At 36.5% G+C, this 18,923-nt stretch overlaps 2 protein-coding genes and 1 long non-coding RNA gene across 4 annotated transcripts; 1 reads left to right on the top strand and 2 right to left on the bottom strand.

Moving 5' to 3' along the window:
* Positions 1-3,276: 3,276 nt before the first annotated feature.
* On the bottom strand, positions 3,277-4,659 carry LOC141448398 (uncharacterized). Its single transcript, XR_012454995.1, has 2 exons — positions 4,521-4,659; positions 3,277-3,577 (listed from the first exon to the last, which is right to left on the bottom strand). It is a non-coding gene; the product is annotated as an uncharacterized lncRNA (long non-coding RNA).
* On the top strand, positions 4,586-17,972 carry LOC141448394 (lysophospholipase-like protein 1). 2 transcript variants are annotated; one of them, XM_074116749.1, is made up of 6 exons: positions 4,586-4,718; positions 12,824-12,945; positions 13,658-13,808; positions 15,205-15,320; positions 15,398-15,627; positions 15,698-17,972. In XM_074116749.1, exons 1-6 carry the CDS (start codon positions 4,679-4,681, stop codon positions 15,711-15,713), a joined length of 675 nt encoding a protein of 224 aa, XP_073972850.1. In that variant the 5' UTR covers positions 4,586-4,678; the 3' UTR covers positions 15,714-17,972. The 2 variants fall into 2 exon arrangements, with proteins under 2 accessions (XP_073972850.1, XP_073972848.1); XM_074116747.1 differs by lacking the exon at positions 4,586-4,718 and adding an exon at positions 11,775-11,991.
* LOC141448380 (uncharacterized) lies at positions 16,240-18,453 on the bottom strand. Its single transcript, XM_074116716.1, has 3 exons — positions 17,912-18,453; positions 16,683-16,818; positions 16,240-16,329 (listed from the first exon to the last, which is right to left on the bottom strand). The coding sequence occupies exons 1-3, from the start codon at positions 18,037-18,039 to the stop codon at positions 16,240-16,242; spliced, it is 354 nt and encodes a 117-aa protein (XP_073972817.1). The 5' UTR covers positions 18,040-18,453.
* Between the last annotated feature and the right edge of the window lie 470 nt (positions 18,454-18,923).

The following is an 18,923-nucleotide window of genomic DNA, read 5'->3' as shown; positions in this document are numbered from 1 at the left end:
TCCTTATGCTCCTACTTGGATCGTGATTGTGACAAAGTTCCGATATTTTGCTTTTTCATCGATAGTATATAAGTAGCAACATTTGTTTTGAACATTTATGCAGTAGGTGCTCACAAAAATACCATTGGACTAATAAATTTTAGAAAGTGAGACATGAATAATACACTTAATAAAAGCATAAAGAATAAAAATGCGATAATTCCTTCTTCGTTCGATTGAATACCATAAATGCTCACAATGATAAATAGATAATGTAGGCGGAAGCGTGACGTCATTCAAGGAAGCATTTCTTGAGAAAAAGTTTCAAACTAATTAATATAAATTGTGGCCAAGGTCAAAGGAAACCCTTTGGCGGCTGCTTGGACATTGCAGAAAAATCAACGCAGTTAGGTACCGTTGCCTAAAACAAAGGACTGTCTCCCCTAACTGTAACTGGACTAGAACCTTCACCTACCGGCTGCGTGCTTTCAGCACCCCTCCGAGTTCATTTCTTTGCTCATTTTATGTGCAATCTTGTAAAGTAATTTTGAGTAAATATTCTGCTCAAATTACGGCAGTTTACCATTAAGTTTTGTCCGTTTTTAATTCTCACTTACCCTTCAATTATTCTTATTAGTGTTTCTCTTTAAATTAATTAATCATTCGTAATCGACAATTCAAATCGATTCAGTAAAGTGGCACTTCCGCTTAACGGAGTGGGGGTAACAGCGAAATCATAATCGTGCACCAAGTTTGCACTTCATTCTGTCTGTACACACTCACACCAGGCCCACGTACTGAACAATTTTTGTTTTTCTCAGGGCACAAGAAACCCCATTAGTTAGATATTATTGCAATACTTCCTATTTCTAAAAATATAGAATTTAGAAGTGTAGCAAACATTGATTTTTAAATAAACATAAACCATTCGTTTTTCTTTAAATCGTATTTGTTTGTATGGCTGTTGAGTTTGCTGGGTAATGAGAGGTAAACACAGTTTTGTTATTTATACAACTTACGCCATTAATTCCTGAATGGCTAATTACCAAGATTCGTGGAACATTCATGCGCTTGCATAATCAGTAAGTTGGAATAATGTCTATGATAATCATGTCTACTTGAAATATTTAGATTTCCGTCTGTAATGGCTTTTTTTTTTTAGAACTGTGTTTTACTGCGTGTTTCTATCGCTATAGAACATGCTTTACACAATATTCTACTTCCCAATGTTGTTTTGAAAAAAATTGAAACAAAACTTCTGAAAACTATTCCGAATCACAGGTTTGAACACGTGGACCTCTTACAGTTCCAAAGAGATCCTGGATGTAACACTGGGAAATGTGAGGAAGGTGGTAGACTCATCTTTAGATGGTCTGTGGTCGAACTTCACGAGGAATATCTTTGGAGATAATTTGAAATTGGAGGGTTACTAAACAAAAAAGAAACAGCTTTGGATTTGGCTAATCGAGAACCATCTTTTAGATCTTTAAAGCTATCCGACTTCTCACAAAATCAATTTTCTGCCAATAGAATTAGAAGAAGCTGATCAGCAATGAGATATATTATTTTGGGGGCAAAGAAAAATTTGTTCGTTTCAGGGACTCCGAAAAAGTAATAGGCCTAACTGACTTTATGCGCCAAGTTAAAGTGAAATACTTTAGCGATTGCCAAGCTAAATCTGTACTATCGTGATGAGTACGATAAGTAAGAAAAGGCATGTAACACTACTTCTCCAAATTTGGAAATCCTAAAAACAAAGAACTTGTAAAGAAACCTTTTGTTAAGATAAGTAAGAATGGAGAGTGAGTGATATTCTAGAGATAAGCACCTTGACGATGCTGGCTGTATGGCGGAAGCCAATGCCAATAAAAAAAATACTATTGCTACTGAATTTTGTTACATATTAGAACTGACGGCTTGCGTTGAAGAACTAAATAATGAACTTCTCGCTTCAAGCATCATGTCCAGGTAATTCAGACAGTGACCTCCCTTTTAGCTTGTTAAATACGAGTACACAACTATGTCTGCGTACTGTCCACCGCGCACAATGAATAATAAATATTTATGACCTACGGTACCATGTTACCAACTGCAGAAGTTTGTGCACTGTTGCTGTGTGTTTATGTCCAGGGCAACAGGATATATCGTTCGTACAGAAAATTTTTACAAAATTTAAATGTGATCTACGTCACCTGCTTTTCTCACTGAATGTTGAATACAGAGACTTTTGTCGCTTGAGTAGAGTAGTCAAGATATATTGAAATCTATACTTTCTCTTTCTAGGAGCCTCTAATACTCTGTCTGAGAGTGATAGAAGAGCCATTCCAGTTGCAGCCTACCCAAATGAAATATCACGCCGTTAATAGGCAGGTTACCCAAAATAATTAGAGAGCTGGAAAGATCCCTAATCGAAAGACAACTTACAATATGGAGGAACGCATTGGGTTGTAGAAAAAGGTGGTGAACGCTCTAGACAGAGATGATTGGCGAACTGCTCTGAAGAAGCCCCGTCTATTTGGCTTATTGGCATGAGGTAGGTAGGTTTGATTTCAGAGATGTAACCATTTCTCAACACATCTGTCAGTGACTACGTCAGAAAATAACGTCTGTCTAAAAAAAGTCCAAGAATTTGATGACTATATGGCCTTTACCACCCACCTGTTGCTCGGCCAATCATTCAGGATCCTTGATTCATCCTCCTGCAAATGCATTCACTGGGAACGAAGGCGATAGATAATTTCAAATTCCGTTATTTGCAATTTCAGAAACTCAGTTTTCTCTGTATGTGTAAGTTCGGAGGGGTTCTGGATCGATCAACAACTTTCACAATATTTAGTTCATTTCTTGGTATTGCACGTATTTATTGAATGAGTACGTGTATCAGTCGAAATGTGTGTGTTCGGCATTCCTAAAACAATCGGTATATTCAAATTTTATATTTGGTTTAATGCTACCACCATACGGACGATTTAGACAAAAATCGTCTCTCTGAACTGCCACTTCCTGAACAGATTTTCCGCTTTATCGGAAACGACTTTCTCTAAATTTGGAAAATTAATTGCACAATACTTTACCCCTGCAGGTTTGTTTAAGCATGGTCCTAGGTTACATGAAATTCATCTCTGTTCTTCAAAGTGTTTCCTGAATAAGGCTGATGAGCGCGAAACGTCTCACCAAGATTACCAGTTCCTACTCTCCTTTCGCGTTGGCGATACGCTTGGAAGCGAGCAGTGGTAGCGGCAGAAACTGGTCTCTGTAAACTATCTCTTCGATATTTAAATAAATAAGATACAAAAATTAGCAAAATGAATGTTATATTTAACAGAACCAGTATTGGCATACTACAAACAAACCAAACGCAAGAAAATAATAACATTGAGTGCACATTGTAAAACTAAATTGACAAGTTGTTGGTTGTCACTAAACTGTGCATTCGTGTAGCTGCGCCATGTTGGAAGACAGTTTAACATTCTGAGCACAGCGTTACAACCGCAGCTACAGAATAACTATTCGAATAGGATGCTGGGATTCCCCTGGACCGTCAGTTTGGTCTCTTGCAAGGATCTCATACCGCTTCGAAATCAAGAATTTATTCTTTCTGAAACAAGAAATAACATTATGCAATTTTAAGAGTGTCAAATGACGACACTGATGGTACATTTTGACCAAATACCATCATCGCTTTCTGAAATCAAAAAGCTGTATAGCCGCACCAATTTCTCTCTCGGCAATTTAAGTCCTAAAATCGGGCATTGGTCACTGTTTCGCCTTCATCCAGCTGACTGAAGGAAAGTATTCCTTTCTTTATATTCCTTTAAATTTCCTTTAAATTCGTATTCCTTTAAATTTAAAGAAAAACACTCGTACAATTCAGAGCGTCTGATATAATAGTTGTGGAGCGGTGCTCCAGTGTAGTTCAAGCTATGTATCTTTTATCAATTATGTTATAATAACAAATTTGCACGAGCTAGGCAAGCAAACGATTGTGAGAAAAAAAGAAAATTCAATTCCACACGGAATAAGCCAAAAAGACAACTGCGGAACGTGTGGAATATTTTAAAATATTTCTAAAAACTATTTGCTCCTGCAAAAAAACTCATTTGTTAAGGTTATTAAAGGGGCGCAAAACATGCATATGGTTAAGCCTCGCTGAAACATTGCCCTACAACTATTATATCAGACCTCAGAGTCGACTCCTTTTCAGCTCTGCAAGCACCAAGTTGAGCGTTCTATTTTCTCTCCAGTCAGCTGAATGGAAACGAAACAGTGACCAACGCACGATTTAATCACGAGAGAAAGTCAAGTGAGTGTTCACACAAGGTTAAACTTGAAGTAATAACTAAACACAGTTGTACATAGTTCAGCAAATTTTATTTGAAACAGTTTGCTAGGAAACCTCAGTTTAGGTTAGTTGTGGCAAAGCGGGTACTTAATGCAGTATAATTAGCGAACGCACTCAGTTTAGTTAGTATTGCTTTAATACTTTTTAAAAGCAAACAGAAGATAGGTAATCAATCAGAATTCAAACAGATAATACTTACTCAAGTTTTGTAGAAGATAAAGGACAATGCTAAGATAAAACTGCGAAACAGAATGTATATCTCCAAATAGAACATATTACGGAGGACGCTAGATCTGATGATGGAATTGCACCAAGAAATCACGACACTACTAGAAGTGTTGAGCCACTAATAATCATATGGAACACAAGGTTATGATAAACCAAGCTGGTGATGCAGGTTTGTTTACTTAATCGTACTTGAAGTTATAATTTGTTTTGTAATCAAATTACAAAAATAATCGATTACAGATTAAGAATATGATACAGTAAACAACATATTTATCTAAATTAAAACAATTCAAAATCCCTACTAAACGTAGTTACTACAGTTCATTTCTTTGTTTAGGACGTATTTATTATTTTAAATACGGACAAATTGTTAAATTGCAGAATTCAAATAAAAAACCTTGAATAGTTTTATCATTATCAAACCTTCTTAGATGACCTCAATGGAATCTCGAACTTTGATTATTTTAATTTAAGGCGCGTCAACTGTGAGGTCGAACTTATTACATTCATCTACGTTCAGCATTAAATCAGAAAATTAAACAAAACATTGAGGGTTTGCTGATCACTTTAATCCACACTGTCGCAAACAATAACTTTTCCTCTCGTAAGAGGAATTACTCCTCATAAGTGCAGATCTTCGATTATTATTAAGAGCATATCTAGGTTAGAAGAGAAACCGTCCTCTAAGTTTCAGCATGATGAATGATATTTCTAACTGAATACACTGAGAAGAATGAAATGTTTCAAAAATTAAGAGATAATCTTTGAACATGAGATTGTTCGTAAGATAAAGGCATGCCTGTGTTTTACAACAGATTTTTACAAATTAGTTTATTAAGGGAATTATGCCAAGGTTTGGGGCTAAGAACGAGCATTCGAGCGAGATGTCATGACCTGGAACAGCTAACTGTTCTGGCTACCGCAACATAAAGCCTATTTCTTCTGAAGTTTTTTTTTTTTTTTTTACCGAAGACCTGACGAGGAGAGACAGACAGTTACTTTGCAGATAGTTTGCAGTCAATTTCTTCTGAGATGAGTGAAGCTATTAACTGAAATTACCCACACAGACAAGCCGAACCCAGTACCACCGCACTCTTAGCTTTGCACTCCAGCTTCTAATCGCTCGGCGACCTCAACAAAGCCCAGTACAAATCTACTATCGCGTAAAATTCACCACAGTAGCGACCAATCTGTTAGTACAAGTTGAGAGATTTTGCGTTTTGCGTTTAGTGGAAAATGTTTTAGAACTTAAATTTTATCAAAAAGAAAAAAGACGGCTACTTAAATTCGGCTTAGAATATTTCTCCAATCTAAAGACCAAAACAAGAAAATAATCAACCAAAAAATAAAATAAAACAAGGAAAGCCCCTGAGGAGGTAGTTGGCAGGCGGACAGGACCACTCTAATACGACAAGTTGGGCTGCGCGGACTTGGCTAGCTCCAGGACCGGTTCTCACAGGCTCATTTTTATATCCAACTTCCAACAAGTATACAAGGTTATGTAACAACAAAAAAAAGTTAATGCAAAGAATTTTTCTTGAACTATATACACATTTCACAAACTAGGCAAAAAATTAATATAAAGTATTGCAATAGAGTTCCAACCCAAGATGTAACTGTACGTGAACAAACTATTGCAAAGATTTGGTTCACCTCACAGTTAGCCTTAGGACTTGCTTTTCCTCATATTTATAAATTTTGCAAAATAAATTTAATGCAATGAGCTCTTAGACTTAATATTTAACTTGTAACAAAGAAATTTAGTCTTAAAAACCGATTCCAGGGAAGAGATGAATTCCTATCGCGGAAATGCTGGATTCAAGTCTAGTCAGTCCTTAGAGTTTCTCTTTCCGGGAGCCTCTACAGCTTGCTGCCATGAGGTAGAGACCGGCTGTGCAATGAAAAAGGCTCCGGGCGCCAACGACATCAGATGAAGGTGCGCGCGCTTTTTTTAAAAAACTAGAAAAAGCAGATCTCAATAACGATTTCATGACCCTGGTTTGCGCACTACTCCGAAATCCTTTTGCTCCCTTATTTCCCTGTTGATATTGGTGGTGGCCGCAGTAAATATCCTTAGGGCGATTAGGGGTCAATGTAGGTGCCCTAAACCTCCAGCACAGAACTTTAGTGACGATTCAAACTGTCATATCATCCCCTCCCAAACCCATAAAATCAATTATATTAGAAAACTCTTGCAAAGTTATTGTTCATTATATAAACTAGATTCACAGTTTAACAAAAATCGATGGAAGCATTTTGACAAAAAGAAATATGAAAGTTCAGAATGTTGCTAGGCCAATTTTGGATTTGCAGAGGACAGTTTTAATTTCCTTTAACATCGTGAGCTGGCGAAACTTCCTTTGTTCTCACATGGCATTTTGGAAGGAATGGTTGTACATCTGGTTGCACTTTCCCACAAACAAACAAAATTTAAATTCTTAAATTGGAACAATGGCGAGTTTCGGGTTTTTGGCTACGTTGATCATTTGCAAATACCGATCTGTTGTCGTGGATGAAGGCGCAAATGCCATTTATTTATTTTATTAAAAAAATATCCAGGTCCAAGACCGGGATCGAACTCATTACCGCAATATTGTGTTGTGGTGCATTTCTACGGCGGAGCAAAATCTCATAGACAGCAATTCGTAAAAACCTATTTTCTCTTTCAGGAGATCTCTAAGCTGGAATAGACCAAATCGAAGATCCAGATGTTTGGCATGTAAGTAAGAAGTTATCAGCCAAACTATTCAGGAAAAGCGCTCATTGTTACAAGATAACAATCGGTCAGATCAAATATTTGGCTCGTTGTCTTACTATCTTGGCCAATATGCTCATCAACGTTGTATTGCCTCATCATGTGTCTATTTGAGGACAGCTTTACGTCTGCTTTCCGGTTAGAGAACGTGACATCAAACATGTTCTTAATAAATTTTCATATTGAGTACATTAAATATAATGCAAGGCCGCTACCGGAAATCAAACTAGAAGAAGACACCTCAGCTTGTCGGTCTGTGTTTACGTAGTGGGTTCTGGCCAGCTAACGTGTACAGGCTCACGTAGTAGTTTTTATGGTCTTACGCACATAATGACGCCATTAATCAACATACACACACATTCATAAACGGATCTGAGTCTAGCGCTCCCCACCATGTGACTTTTGTTTTCACAAATTAATCTATCCCATAATCATCTTATAATGAGTTGATTGAGAAAGGCAATGTTTTTACAAAGTGGAAAATTTATGGAATGCGCTAATATCTCTCCCCCTAAAGTCCACCAATTATTTTACAAATATTAAGCCTAAAATCTGAATTTCTCGGATCCTAAATTTAGGTAGTAAAATTTCCCTAAAGATTTGTGGCTAAAATTATGGAAAACTGTGGACAGAACTCACAAGAATTTTCCTAACTTTTCTCGTGGTGCCAAAACCCTAAATTTTCTTCCAACTCTTCCTAATATTTGAATCATATTTAATTCTTGTTAGGGGGATTTATTATAGATCTTGATCGTGCGATTGGAGTCTCTTGAAAACTTGATCGCAGTTAAATAAATTCGGCGTGCGGGGGTCACCTTGCTTTAAACACCACCACTTCCACAATCGAGAAGAGACTTTAGTCCCGATGTGTACCAGTCTCAAGATAGGAATAGTTTTCTTCTTGAAACTCGTAAAGGTGAGGCTGCCATTAGATATAGCAAGAACTGTAGAGGGTATGAGGTGAAGGACCTCAAGGTCGACTTCTACATTAGTGTCGTTATAGTTACCTACTTTTATGTCGTACAGGGAGGTATTTGGTAGGCGCCGTTTAGCCCACCACTTTTTCTTTTCTCCTCCTGCGAGCCGTGTGAACGTCAGGATTATGAGCCTGTTGTTGTTTAGAAGTGATGATCTGGAGGATAAACTTCCTTCAGAACGAAGAAATCCGGTGGGCAGCCTCTCATGACTTCCTCTTACCACTACCTCAACATTCTAACTCACAAATTTTCTGTTAAATTCAAATTATTTATTGAGCAAGCATACATTTACACAAACGGACACACGATAGACCAATTTATATAAAAACTTTTTCGATCTTAGGGGACCTCAAAACGGGTGAAGCCTCGAAATCGAAAATCTGCACGATTACAATACCTTCTTCTCCTTGATAGAGTGAATACACGTAGGCCCTAAGGGCGCACTGCCAGAGTGCTTGTTATCGCGATGTAAACAGTTGTGGAGGTAATACAGAATCTCTCTCAATATGATCAAGGGGCGTTCATGAGTATAGTACAAAGGAGGGTTTGATTAGCTTTGTAGGAGCAAATACACACTGAACGACGTCAACAAATCACTATTATTATTATCAACAATAATTATTTTTACCACGATCATGTTACCATGATTACAGAATCTAACTAAAAAGAAAGAACTGGATCAAATTTCTGTTTGTTCCTCTATTTGATAATACAGAACCGCGAATTGAGTAAATTCAAAGTTCAGTGATGTTTGTTTTCAAAATGTCTGCTTCTTACTTTTTATAAACGGAAGCATCACGATCGTGCATATTTTCACATTGAGTTTTACCCGGAATTAGTCGTCCTGATGCCCGCTAAGTCCGATAAAGTAGTTTTTCCCGGTCTTAGAACTTGGATTATATTTAATGGTTAATAAAAGAAATTCACAGTAAAGTATGTTTGTTTGTCGCCTCCGTCCACGACACCTAATTGGTAGTTGGACGTTAAGCCCCGCCTGAAAAAATAGGCGATTACTTTACTTTACAGCTAAATACGAGTAAATGCATTACTAGTCTCAAAGTCTGATTAATGAATTTCAATCACGCAAATTAATTGTTGATGTTCATCAGTCCGTGTATAGTGTGTGTAACGCAACTCAAAATGGCGTCGAAATTTGATATTTTTTTTAGGTGCGCTGTAAGGACCAATAAGCATTGGAAAAAAGGCAACCGGCAACATCTCCACACTGTATCAATTTATTAGTTTTTCCCTAAGCTTTCCTCCATTGTGCGGATTGAAACTAATTGAATACTTATTGAAAGCTTTGAAACAGACTTTCCTACTTCATTTAAGTAAATTCTAAATTCATAGGCAGTGCGACGTATGAAATAGCTTTTCCGAGTATTTCGTAATGTTCGAAGGCAATTTAAATTGTTTTATTAGAAAAAGTTAGGTCTATCAGCCTTGTGTCGTAATTTCATCTCAACACAACCAATTGAACACTGCCATTTTGTTACAGTAAAGCAAGTGAAAATGTATAACACTAAAGTTACCTTCCTTTTTAGTACAAACTCTAAACATAAAGAAAATGTTTAAAACGCAAGTTGCGGTAAGTTAAAGTCTCTTCATAATAGATTTTCTTTATTCTTACACTGGAATCAAGAAAAGCTACTCCCTTAAATGGGAAAATCAGTTGCATATCGAAATGAGCCAATTACACGTGTGCTCAGTTCTTTGCGCAAGATAATTTGTCTAGAAATGGTTCGTTAATTTTTCGTGCTGTTTACATTAACACACAGAGTCGTTACTCGTGTTAAATTTTGCAAAAAATAAGTTACACATTTTTTAGCAACTTCTTGGGGAACTTATTTTTTATAGCTATTTCACTATATTTTTTCCTTTTCTTTTATTACAGTTTACCCTTGAAATGTCATTGAGATATGCATTTTTTTTCCTTTAAAAAGAAATATGCACTCGCTGTTGTGGCACTAAATTCTTGCACTCGGCGATTATCTTATTCAAGTGTACGCTGCCTCAGCTGATTGCTCAGCGTTATGTAATCAGCTGGTCTCTTATTTTAGAACTTCTTTTGCAACAGCTGATCCAAATCACCTTTTTTTCTGTATTAAATAAAACAGTTTTATACACTGTAGGGCGGTTGGAAGGTTAACTTCTTTTATAAATTACCTATTAAGTTCCAATTGTGGGGCACCAACTGTTAACTCCATATTATTTCCCTACGATCATTATTCGTTTTGCAAAACTATCTAACAGCGATACTTACAATTGTAAATCAAATTTCCTTCAATTATTAGTTTTGAAAAACATTTCAAAATGGCACATCACTTTGTTATGTACCTATTGAAAAGAATAATCTAGTGTAAATACTAACCTTTACCAGGCGCCACGGTAGCCGAGCGGTTAGAGGCGTAACCTGTAAAGCTAATATGTATTGTGGTACTGGGTTCGATTCCCCGGTCTTAGGCCTTGGATTTTATTTAACCAATATGAGAAATTTACAGTAAAGTATGTTTGCTAGTCGCCTCCGTCCACGACACCAAATTGGTAGTTGGACGTGTAAAGCCCGCCTGAAAAAATAGGCAATTACTTTACTTTAATTTTACTAACCTTTACCGCATATTACGATATCAGATTTTCCAAAAACTATGAGTTTGTACTAAAAGGTAGTTGACTTTAATGTAATACATTTGCTGTAAGAAAATAACTGATGCGGTCAAAGCAAGCGAGACACTCAGTTTCCCTAGAATCGAACTAAAACCAACATTCCTTGACTAAAGAACTGAAAACTAATTCTTTAATAAAAAGGGGACTTTTAGGGTAGAGAACTACCAAACACTCCGGGGCAATTTGGAAGCCTTGTGAAACCTGTTCATACTATTTAATTGCATGGTTTTGAAGTGTAGTGGAAGTTGAATCAGACATTTTGCTTGATAGCTCGGCAATACCCACGGTCCAAACAGGGGTTTGCCAGGATTTTGTGAACGCAGTTTATCCTCACAATAGTTTTAGTGGATTTTGATTGCACTCTCTGTTGGCTAGATCTAGTGCGGGTTGTGCCCATGACACAGGCTATTTCTAACTTCTTCAACTTAACAACCTTTCAGGCTGTCAATTCATTTGCTCTCAATTTGGGGTGCGCACAAATTTAAAGCACAAGTATTGTATTCTAATCGATATTTTTTAAAACTATCGATGGTGGAGTAGTTTTGATAAGTTTACTACTACCAATTATCTGTCAACAACTCAACACTATTGTTCTGAACACTGTTATCCATGGGATTGCGGTGAGATGTATCACAGCCAGGTGGCACTCCAAAAGTGCTTTCTAAGCCACAAAACGACATTAAAATGGGACTACTTCATTGTAGAGGGATCATCGCTTCCGGGGTCAACCAATATTAAGTGTTTCGCGACAACAGGCCTTCTCTAATACACATTCAAGAGTGGGGTTCTATTGGGACCAGTTATCAGTGAATAATGCTGATAAGATATGTAGAAGTGTTGTGATACCAGTGGAAAGGTTCCAATGATTCCAGTCGCATCTACAATACCAATCAAAATTTATCTTACAAAATTAATTTTTCAGTTATTTTCAGTTGAGTTAATAACTAATTAGTTTGAAAGGATGAGCGCCGGCAATTTGGAACTTCAGAACATCCCTCAAAAACGTTCCTCACCAACTGCAACTTTAATATTTCTCCATGGATTAGGTTAGTTTCTAAAAAACATATTAAAAAAGTAAAGTAATCAACTCAGGCCATCGACTCAAATTTAGTATTTCGATTAGGAAACATTTCTCCGTCAAAATTCGATTACTTTTGGGCGATATGATGGTTAAAAATTTCCTAAAGTGCTATTTTAATGTTAGTAACTATTATCTATTAAATATTAATAAGGATTTAATACTTAACCAAAATCCCAAATTTGTAAAACAAAACTGACTGAGAAGTGCCACTTTAATGATCAGCCGTTTAGTGTTAAGCGAGGTTTTCAAGTAAAATTTTGAGATCGACCATTTTTTTTCAGAACGAATTCCAAGTTGCAAAACAAATTATTTAGGAATATGGCGATATTTTAAGAGGAAAGTTAGTGTTCTCGTTGAAACGCTGGGATCATTTGCGAGTTCTCCCCGGAAATACCCACTTTGGTCCTCTACACTAAAGATCGAAACAAGATCAAACTCAGTGAAGAACATTTCTAAATCGGAACGCAGACTTTTCGAATTAATAAATCGATAAAACATGCCCTAGGAGTCGAAGGAAACTTGGCACGCCCATACATACACAAACAGTCGCTTTAGTGATCATTTTGTTGGAAAGTCTCTTTTAGGGCAGTGCTGGGGGAGGTGTTTGTGCGGACTTCCGGTCAGATGTCCAGTACAGGGTGATGTACGCTTTTAAAAGCTAGATATGTCAGTCGAAATGAAATATGATTCTAATATTGGGTCTTTTAAGGAAATTTACTAGATAGCAGCACGGGAATAAGATTGAAGCTTACAGCAAACCATGGTGAATGTTCAGTCCGTTTTTCTTTCTATTACAGGAAAAACTGGAATCTGGCAGAAGGAACAGTTTCAGTCGCTGATGGCTGAACGAAGCCAATTTCCACACATTAACATCATCTTTCCAACCGCCCCATATCGTTCTGGTAAATATAGCGACCAAGTGAGTATAACGGTAATGTAAATATGGCTGGTCACGTAAGTACTATTCTCTCAGAAATAAGGATTGTTCAGAAATAAACTGGAAATACAGGAGATTTTGAGAAGGTGTCTCCAAACTGTGGTTTATGTTAGGTTAGGGTACCCAGTCGAGTTATTGGGTATAATATTCAGAAGTACCTATGTGCTGTTATTCCTCGAAGGAGATGTTTGGTTTTGGTGTAGGATTTTTTTTTAAATTTGAGTTATAACACATAATGGCTGATTTGCACGCATGTCCTCATTGGTTTCGGAGTTTCCTTCATCACCAGAGGTAGATTCATCAGATTGGTGTAGAGATTTCCACTTCACTTATGTTTGTACCTTTCTCTCCACTTGCCAACTGAATGAAGGAGGTTAGATGGTGTGTATGTGTGTTATTCAAAATGTATTAAATCGAAAACATTTTGTATAAATAATAAAGAAATAAAATTAATAAAATTACCTAATCAATATTGTATACACTTATATATGTATATATCCTTAAATTATTATGTGAATAGGGGTAAGGAAATTTCATGTGCTTGTTCACAACAGATTTATTTTTTGATATTTCTAAGAAAGACAGGTTTTATCTGGATGGACTGAGGATTAAAGAACTCGAATGATGTTCAATACCAGTGACAACTTGCACGATATTTCCCAACCAATTTCAGTAAATTGTTAATCATTTTTAGGAGACGTACAAGTGGTTTTCTACCAAAATAACTAAAGAAGACCAGAAATTACTGATCGCTACCGAAGAAGTAGAAGATACACTGATCTATGTGGATAGACTCGTTAATAAGACTGTAGACTCCGGCATTCCCAGGAATAGAATCATTGTTGGTAAGGAGAAGAGAATCGATGGTTCACTTCGATATTGTACAAGTCATTATTCATTGACTTAGATTGATCTGGTTAAAGGAAGCCGTCACAGCTCCGACAGACCCCCCCAATAACATCAATATTTTACTGAGTAAAAGTTTTAAACACGTGACTCGACTTGGAACTCGTTGTGCATAACATCAAAGCAAACACTCTGCCTAGCAAACTTTGAAACTCACTTACATATTTCATACCCATAACTGTAGTACGAGTAAAATATCGGGTAGAGTATCGTACAGTAAAAAAAATATGCGTAAACTTACCTGACTGTCCTACTTCACCAATAAGTTTGACCTAAGTTAAGTAAAGTAAAGTAATCGCCTATTTTTTCAGGCCGGGCTTAACGTCCAACTACCAATTAGGTCTCGTGGACGGAGGCGACTAGCAAACGTACTTTACTGTATATTTCTTTTAATAACCATTAAATAAAATCCAAGGCCTAAGACCGGGAATCGAACCCAGTACCACATATTAGCTTTACTGGTCTCGCCTCAAACCGCTCGGCTTTGACCTAAGTTAAGTCCTGGTGGTAAGGCTGGCTTTACAGCAGTAAGTAATTACGTACTTCGGTTGGTTCTATTGTTGTAACGAACAGTACTTATGACGGATATTGCAGGTGTACCAACTACTTGAATGCATGACCGGAAGAATACTGATTACTCCAAACGGAATGATCACTTTTTATTTGTCAGAAAAATTGTTTATAGTAAAGTAAAGAGCTTCCGCCCCGTCCATGATACGAAATCTGTAGTTGGACGTTCCGCCTGAAAAATAGGCGATTACTTTACTATAGTGCAGTTGTTAGGACCGAACAATATACTGAAACGTTAGGGGAGAGTGTCTTAATCCCTCTTGGTTTAATACAGTTACAGGAGAAAGGCAAAAGTTATGGGTCTCAAAGTGGGTTACAACCGTTTAAACAGGAGCCACTTTTCTAAAAATGCATTTAGTAAAGGGGCACTTGAACTCCTTTAATGTAGAGATATCATCTTCACGCATATTAATTTCAGTTAATGTTATACACTGCGCAGACCTTACATTACCTCGAGATAAGACTTCACAGGGAAACATATTAGTAACCTTCAGCGGAAATACTCTAAAACGTAGTTTCATAGAAATGTATTCAAATAAAAGTTCTGGATCAGCATAGTTCCTTGTAAACAGGAAGTTTAAAGAAAATCAAAGGAGCCGACAGAAAAGTGGAAAATGGCAAAGTTAAATGTTAATCCGTCAAAGCGGTTTTGGAGCCGCTTTTAAAGGGTCACGGTTAACCGATGGTCATTGTAATAGATCCTGACGAGTCGCCGTTCATCTCTAAACCGCCAGATGCCTAAAAAATGATAATTCTGTCACCCAGGTGGAGTCTCCCAGGGCGGAGTAGTGGCTTTGCTCTACGGCTACCATAAGCAGGCGTCCAAGGTTAAAGGAATTATTTCATTATCAGCATTCTATCCCAAACTCTACATGGACAGTGTGAGCTAACTTTCGTAGAGGCTGAATTTCTAATTTATTCCCCCCCCCTTCTAATTTAATAAATTTTGTTGTTTAAGTTTCGCCAGGATACCCAGAACTACCCGGAACTATTTCACGTACATTTCAACCAAGATCCGGTTATACCTTACGACTTATCAAGAGAGGGATACAATTTTTTCAAGAGTAAAAATGTACCATATGAAGAACACACTTTAAGTTTCAAAGAACACAGCATCAATGAAGACATGTTGCACCTTACATACGCATGGATACTCAAAATGGTACCAGAAGAAGATGCAAATATTGGGTAAACAATCAAAATGTCATGGAAATAGTTTTACTAGATTGCAGTTAAATTTATAGAAACATTAATTTAGGAATCATTGGCAATAATGTCAGAAGAAAGGTTTCAGAATTGTGAAAACCAAGAATAAGAACTATCTTCTTAACTGCGAGACCTCACTGCGAATAAAACTGCTTGAAAATTTATAGATTTTTAATTAAGTTATAATGTAATTTGTTAAAAATCAAGGCTGAATTAAATTTGTTTTTTAAAGGATTCATTCATCACTTCAATTTTTGGGGCAGGAACTTAAACTAAGTAAAGTTATACAAGTTTTTTTGCTACTTAAACTTTTATCTCTTTTTTTATGAAGGATTTTTATCTCTTATTACTTTTTTTTACTCTACTAATGGGAGGGGTGGTAATCGTTCGGAAGTTTCGATTGTGTGATGCTTAAGTGAGTGACAGTGACAGGTAGCTGAGCGGTTAGAGGCATGGCCAGCAAAGCTGAGATATAATGTGGTATTGGGTTCGATTCCCGGTCTAGGCCTTGGATTTATGAAAAATTTATTCTAAAGTAAGTTAGCTATCCACCTAAAAGCCCACCTGACAAAATATGCACTACACAGCATGCTGTCAGGAGCTTGAAGAGACGTTGTTAGTTGGTACCTTAAGCATAGCGGTAAGAGAAGGTCGTGTGAGTGTGACCGTCATGTCTAAATGTGTCTAAAACGGTTTGCCACACAACCAGTTCGGTTTAGTTAAATGACAGCCATATGCAAATTATATTAGCGAATGGCAGTTAAGAGAACAATATGCACAGGTTACATTTTCATTGTTACAACTAAATTGATCAATTTTCCATGAATTTGCCATTTCCGCTGGCATTAGTAAAACAAAACGGTCAATAATACGTAAGATTTTTTTAATAAGATTTACGTAAGATCTCGATTTTTGGAGTATTTTTAATGATTTTGTTTTATTGCATATTCTGATAGTTCATCAAATACCTACAGGGGAAAAATTGTTTAAAAAAATCTAATATGTATTTTAAGAAGAAATAAATGGTTATAAAATACTGACCAACCAGAATGGAGAATGGAAGATTCAAAATGTAGGCAGTTGTGGAGCCAATAGGAAGCCACACTGGTGTTAGCTGGCCACGCCCACATCAAACGGGCCACGCCTGTATCATTGAAATCTTCACCGGGCAATCTAAAATAATGTTTAGTTTTTAATTTTTCTTAAGAATTTGAAGTTTCTCTTACTATTACAAGAATAAATATGAATTATTTGACGTTACGAAATCGTCATAATTTGATGAATTAGATTTATATAATTTATTGTTTGTTTTCAGTTTATTTATTAGGAGTCTATATTTAAGAATATTTACAAAACGAGTATGTAAAATTGTGAAATATTTTTCTGTAAAGATAAAACCAACAATTAATCATAAACGTTACATAGAAGAATAGATCAATTGAAATCAACAGAATTTTGCTGGAATCCTAAAAATAAATAAAAATGGATTTTGCGGTGATCACATAAATTTAGTCAAATCTGATGTCAATTTTAAATAATTTAGAAGCAGTTCAATAGGAAATCGGAGATTGACTACCCAGTCATTTCGATTTCCATAAACCTTCTATATTTAGCAACGATAGACCTTTCGAACTTCTAGATTTAACTTCGCCATTTCTTATATTGCATAAGGCTGGTTAAACTCAAGCTGGAAGTTACAGAATTAAGAAGTATAGTTCGATAAACTTGGTAAACAGTAGTTAGGGTAAAGTAAATAAGTAAATTGAGGGTTAAATGGGCGTGGACTTCTACATCCTAAACGTAATTGTTTAATTAATTATAATTATGTACGTAGCCATTTTTTTTGTAATCAATCGAGGGAAAAAAATTTATTGGGATCGAATAGATTAATCTTAATATATAATAAGATACTATAACCTCATTTCTGATATGGTATAAAGAGAGATAAATACAATTTGATCTCTAAAAAAATTATCACATTTGTAAGTCAAAGGGCATCCGATTTTTGAACTACTTAATGAGCATCGCGCCTAATTTCTATCGTATTCCTTCGCTCTCATAAAATTGAATACCAAAGAAAGCTTATTAACTGGAAGCTGAGAAAATTGCGTAATGTGCTTAAGGTTAAGCGCGGATAATCTTAAATTGTGAATATGTGCAGTATGGATGTCAGTTCAAAGTTTGTTTACAAACCCCCCTCTCCACTCTTACATGCATACACACACAGAGAGAGGAAAGGAAATCTGCATAATAACACAGGTCTTACCTTCTCTGTGTATCTAAGATTGGAGTTCGTATTGAGGCCGCTGCGTGACGCCACAAAGACCATCGTCTTCTCTCCTGATATCCACAGCTCCAGACTTTACCATCTTTACCTTCCTCCTTAACGGCCATCCTTTTCCTTTAACTTAACGTCCATTATTTTCTTTGTTTTGTTATTTTAGCGCAACGAAAAATCTGACCTCCTGAGGGCAGGCGTGTCCCCTGCCATAGGAGAAGAACTCTCTCTCTCCAATTCTGTAAAGTGGATAAAAAGAAGTGCCAGGTCTTGTGTTGTGTACTGAGTAAGATAGTGGGACGATCTCAGGGGCGCCGCCTGTTACTCTTCTTCCTGACGCAAAACTTACACACACTCACACAAGAATAGACACTCAATTGGAATGTTTGTATAGAAGATAAAGGTCACGATCTCAGCGCCCCCCAATGGCGCTGCACGACAGTTTTCTATCAAGCTGCACCGTTTCTGTCCACCATTACCTATAATAACAACGTTCTACAAAATTTTCGTTGTTTGTAAAAACGTTTTGATCAAAGATTGTTTCGTACTGAATTAAGTGCAATTCTTTATTTTCTTTTCCTACTCAGTTGGAAGTTGGTTTTTACGATCGAGTAGATTTTCGATTTTTTCACTATCCTCTGAAATCTCAATTTTTGGGTACCCTGTTTTTTGGGTCATTAACAAATTGGTATGTGAGTTTGAGAGTAAAAGAGTCCGGCACAACTCTAAAACGAAAAATCGTAGCGTTAATTTAGTTAACATCTGTAGGCGCAGAAATAAGTTTTTAAAATCGAAAAGGCACTACTCAATCGATTTATCACTTATCTTGCATCTTTTGTTGCGTAAAAAACTTTTTTTAAACATGGTATGTAGGTTATTAGGGATTTTTAAAATCATTTATTTCAGATATATTTTTGGGAACCTTCCGAGAAAAGAGATTGACTAGGCTGCCCTCTGAAGTTTCATTTTAGTGAAAAGTACGGTTTCACCACATATATTA

This window comes from Rhodnius prolixus, unplaced genomic scaffold (assembly GCF_049639745.1).
Source record: "Rhodnius prolixus isolate KJV_2025 unplaced genomic scaffold, Rpr scaffold_25, whole genome shotgun sequence".
Lineage (NCBI taxonomy): Eukaryota > Metazoa > Arthropoda > Insecta > Hemiptera > Reduviidae > Rhodnius > Rhodnius prolixus.
The sequence above is the reverse complement of the archived record's forward strand: the minus strand, read 5'-3'. Positions and strand labels throughout refer to the sequence as shown.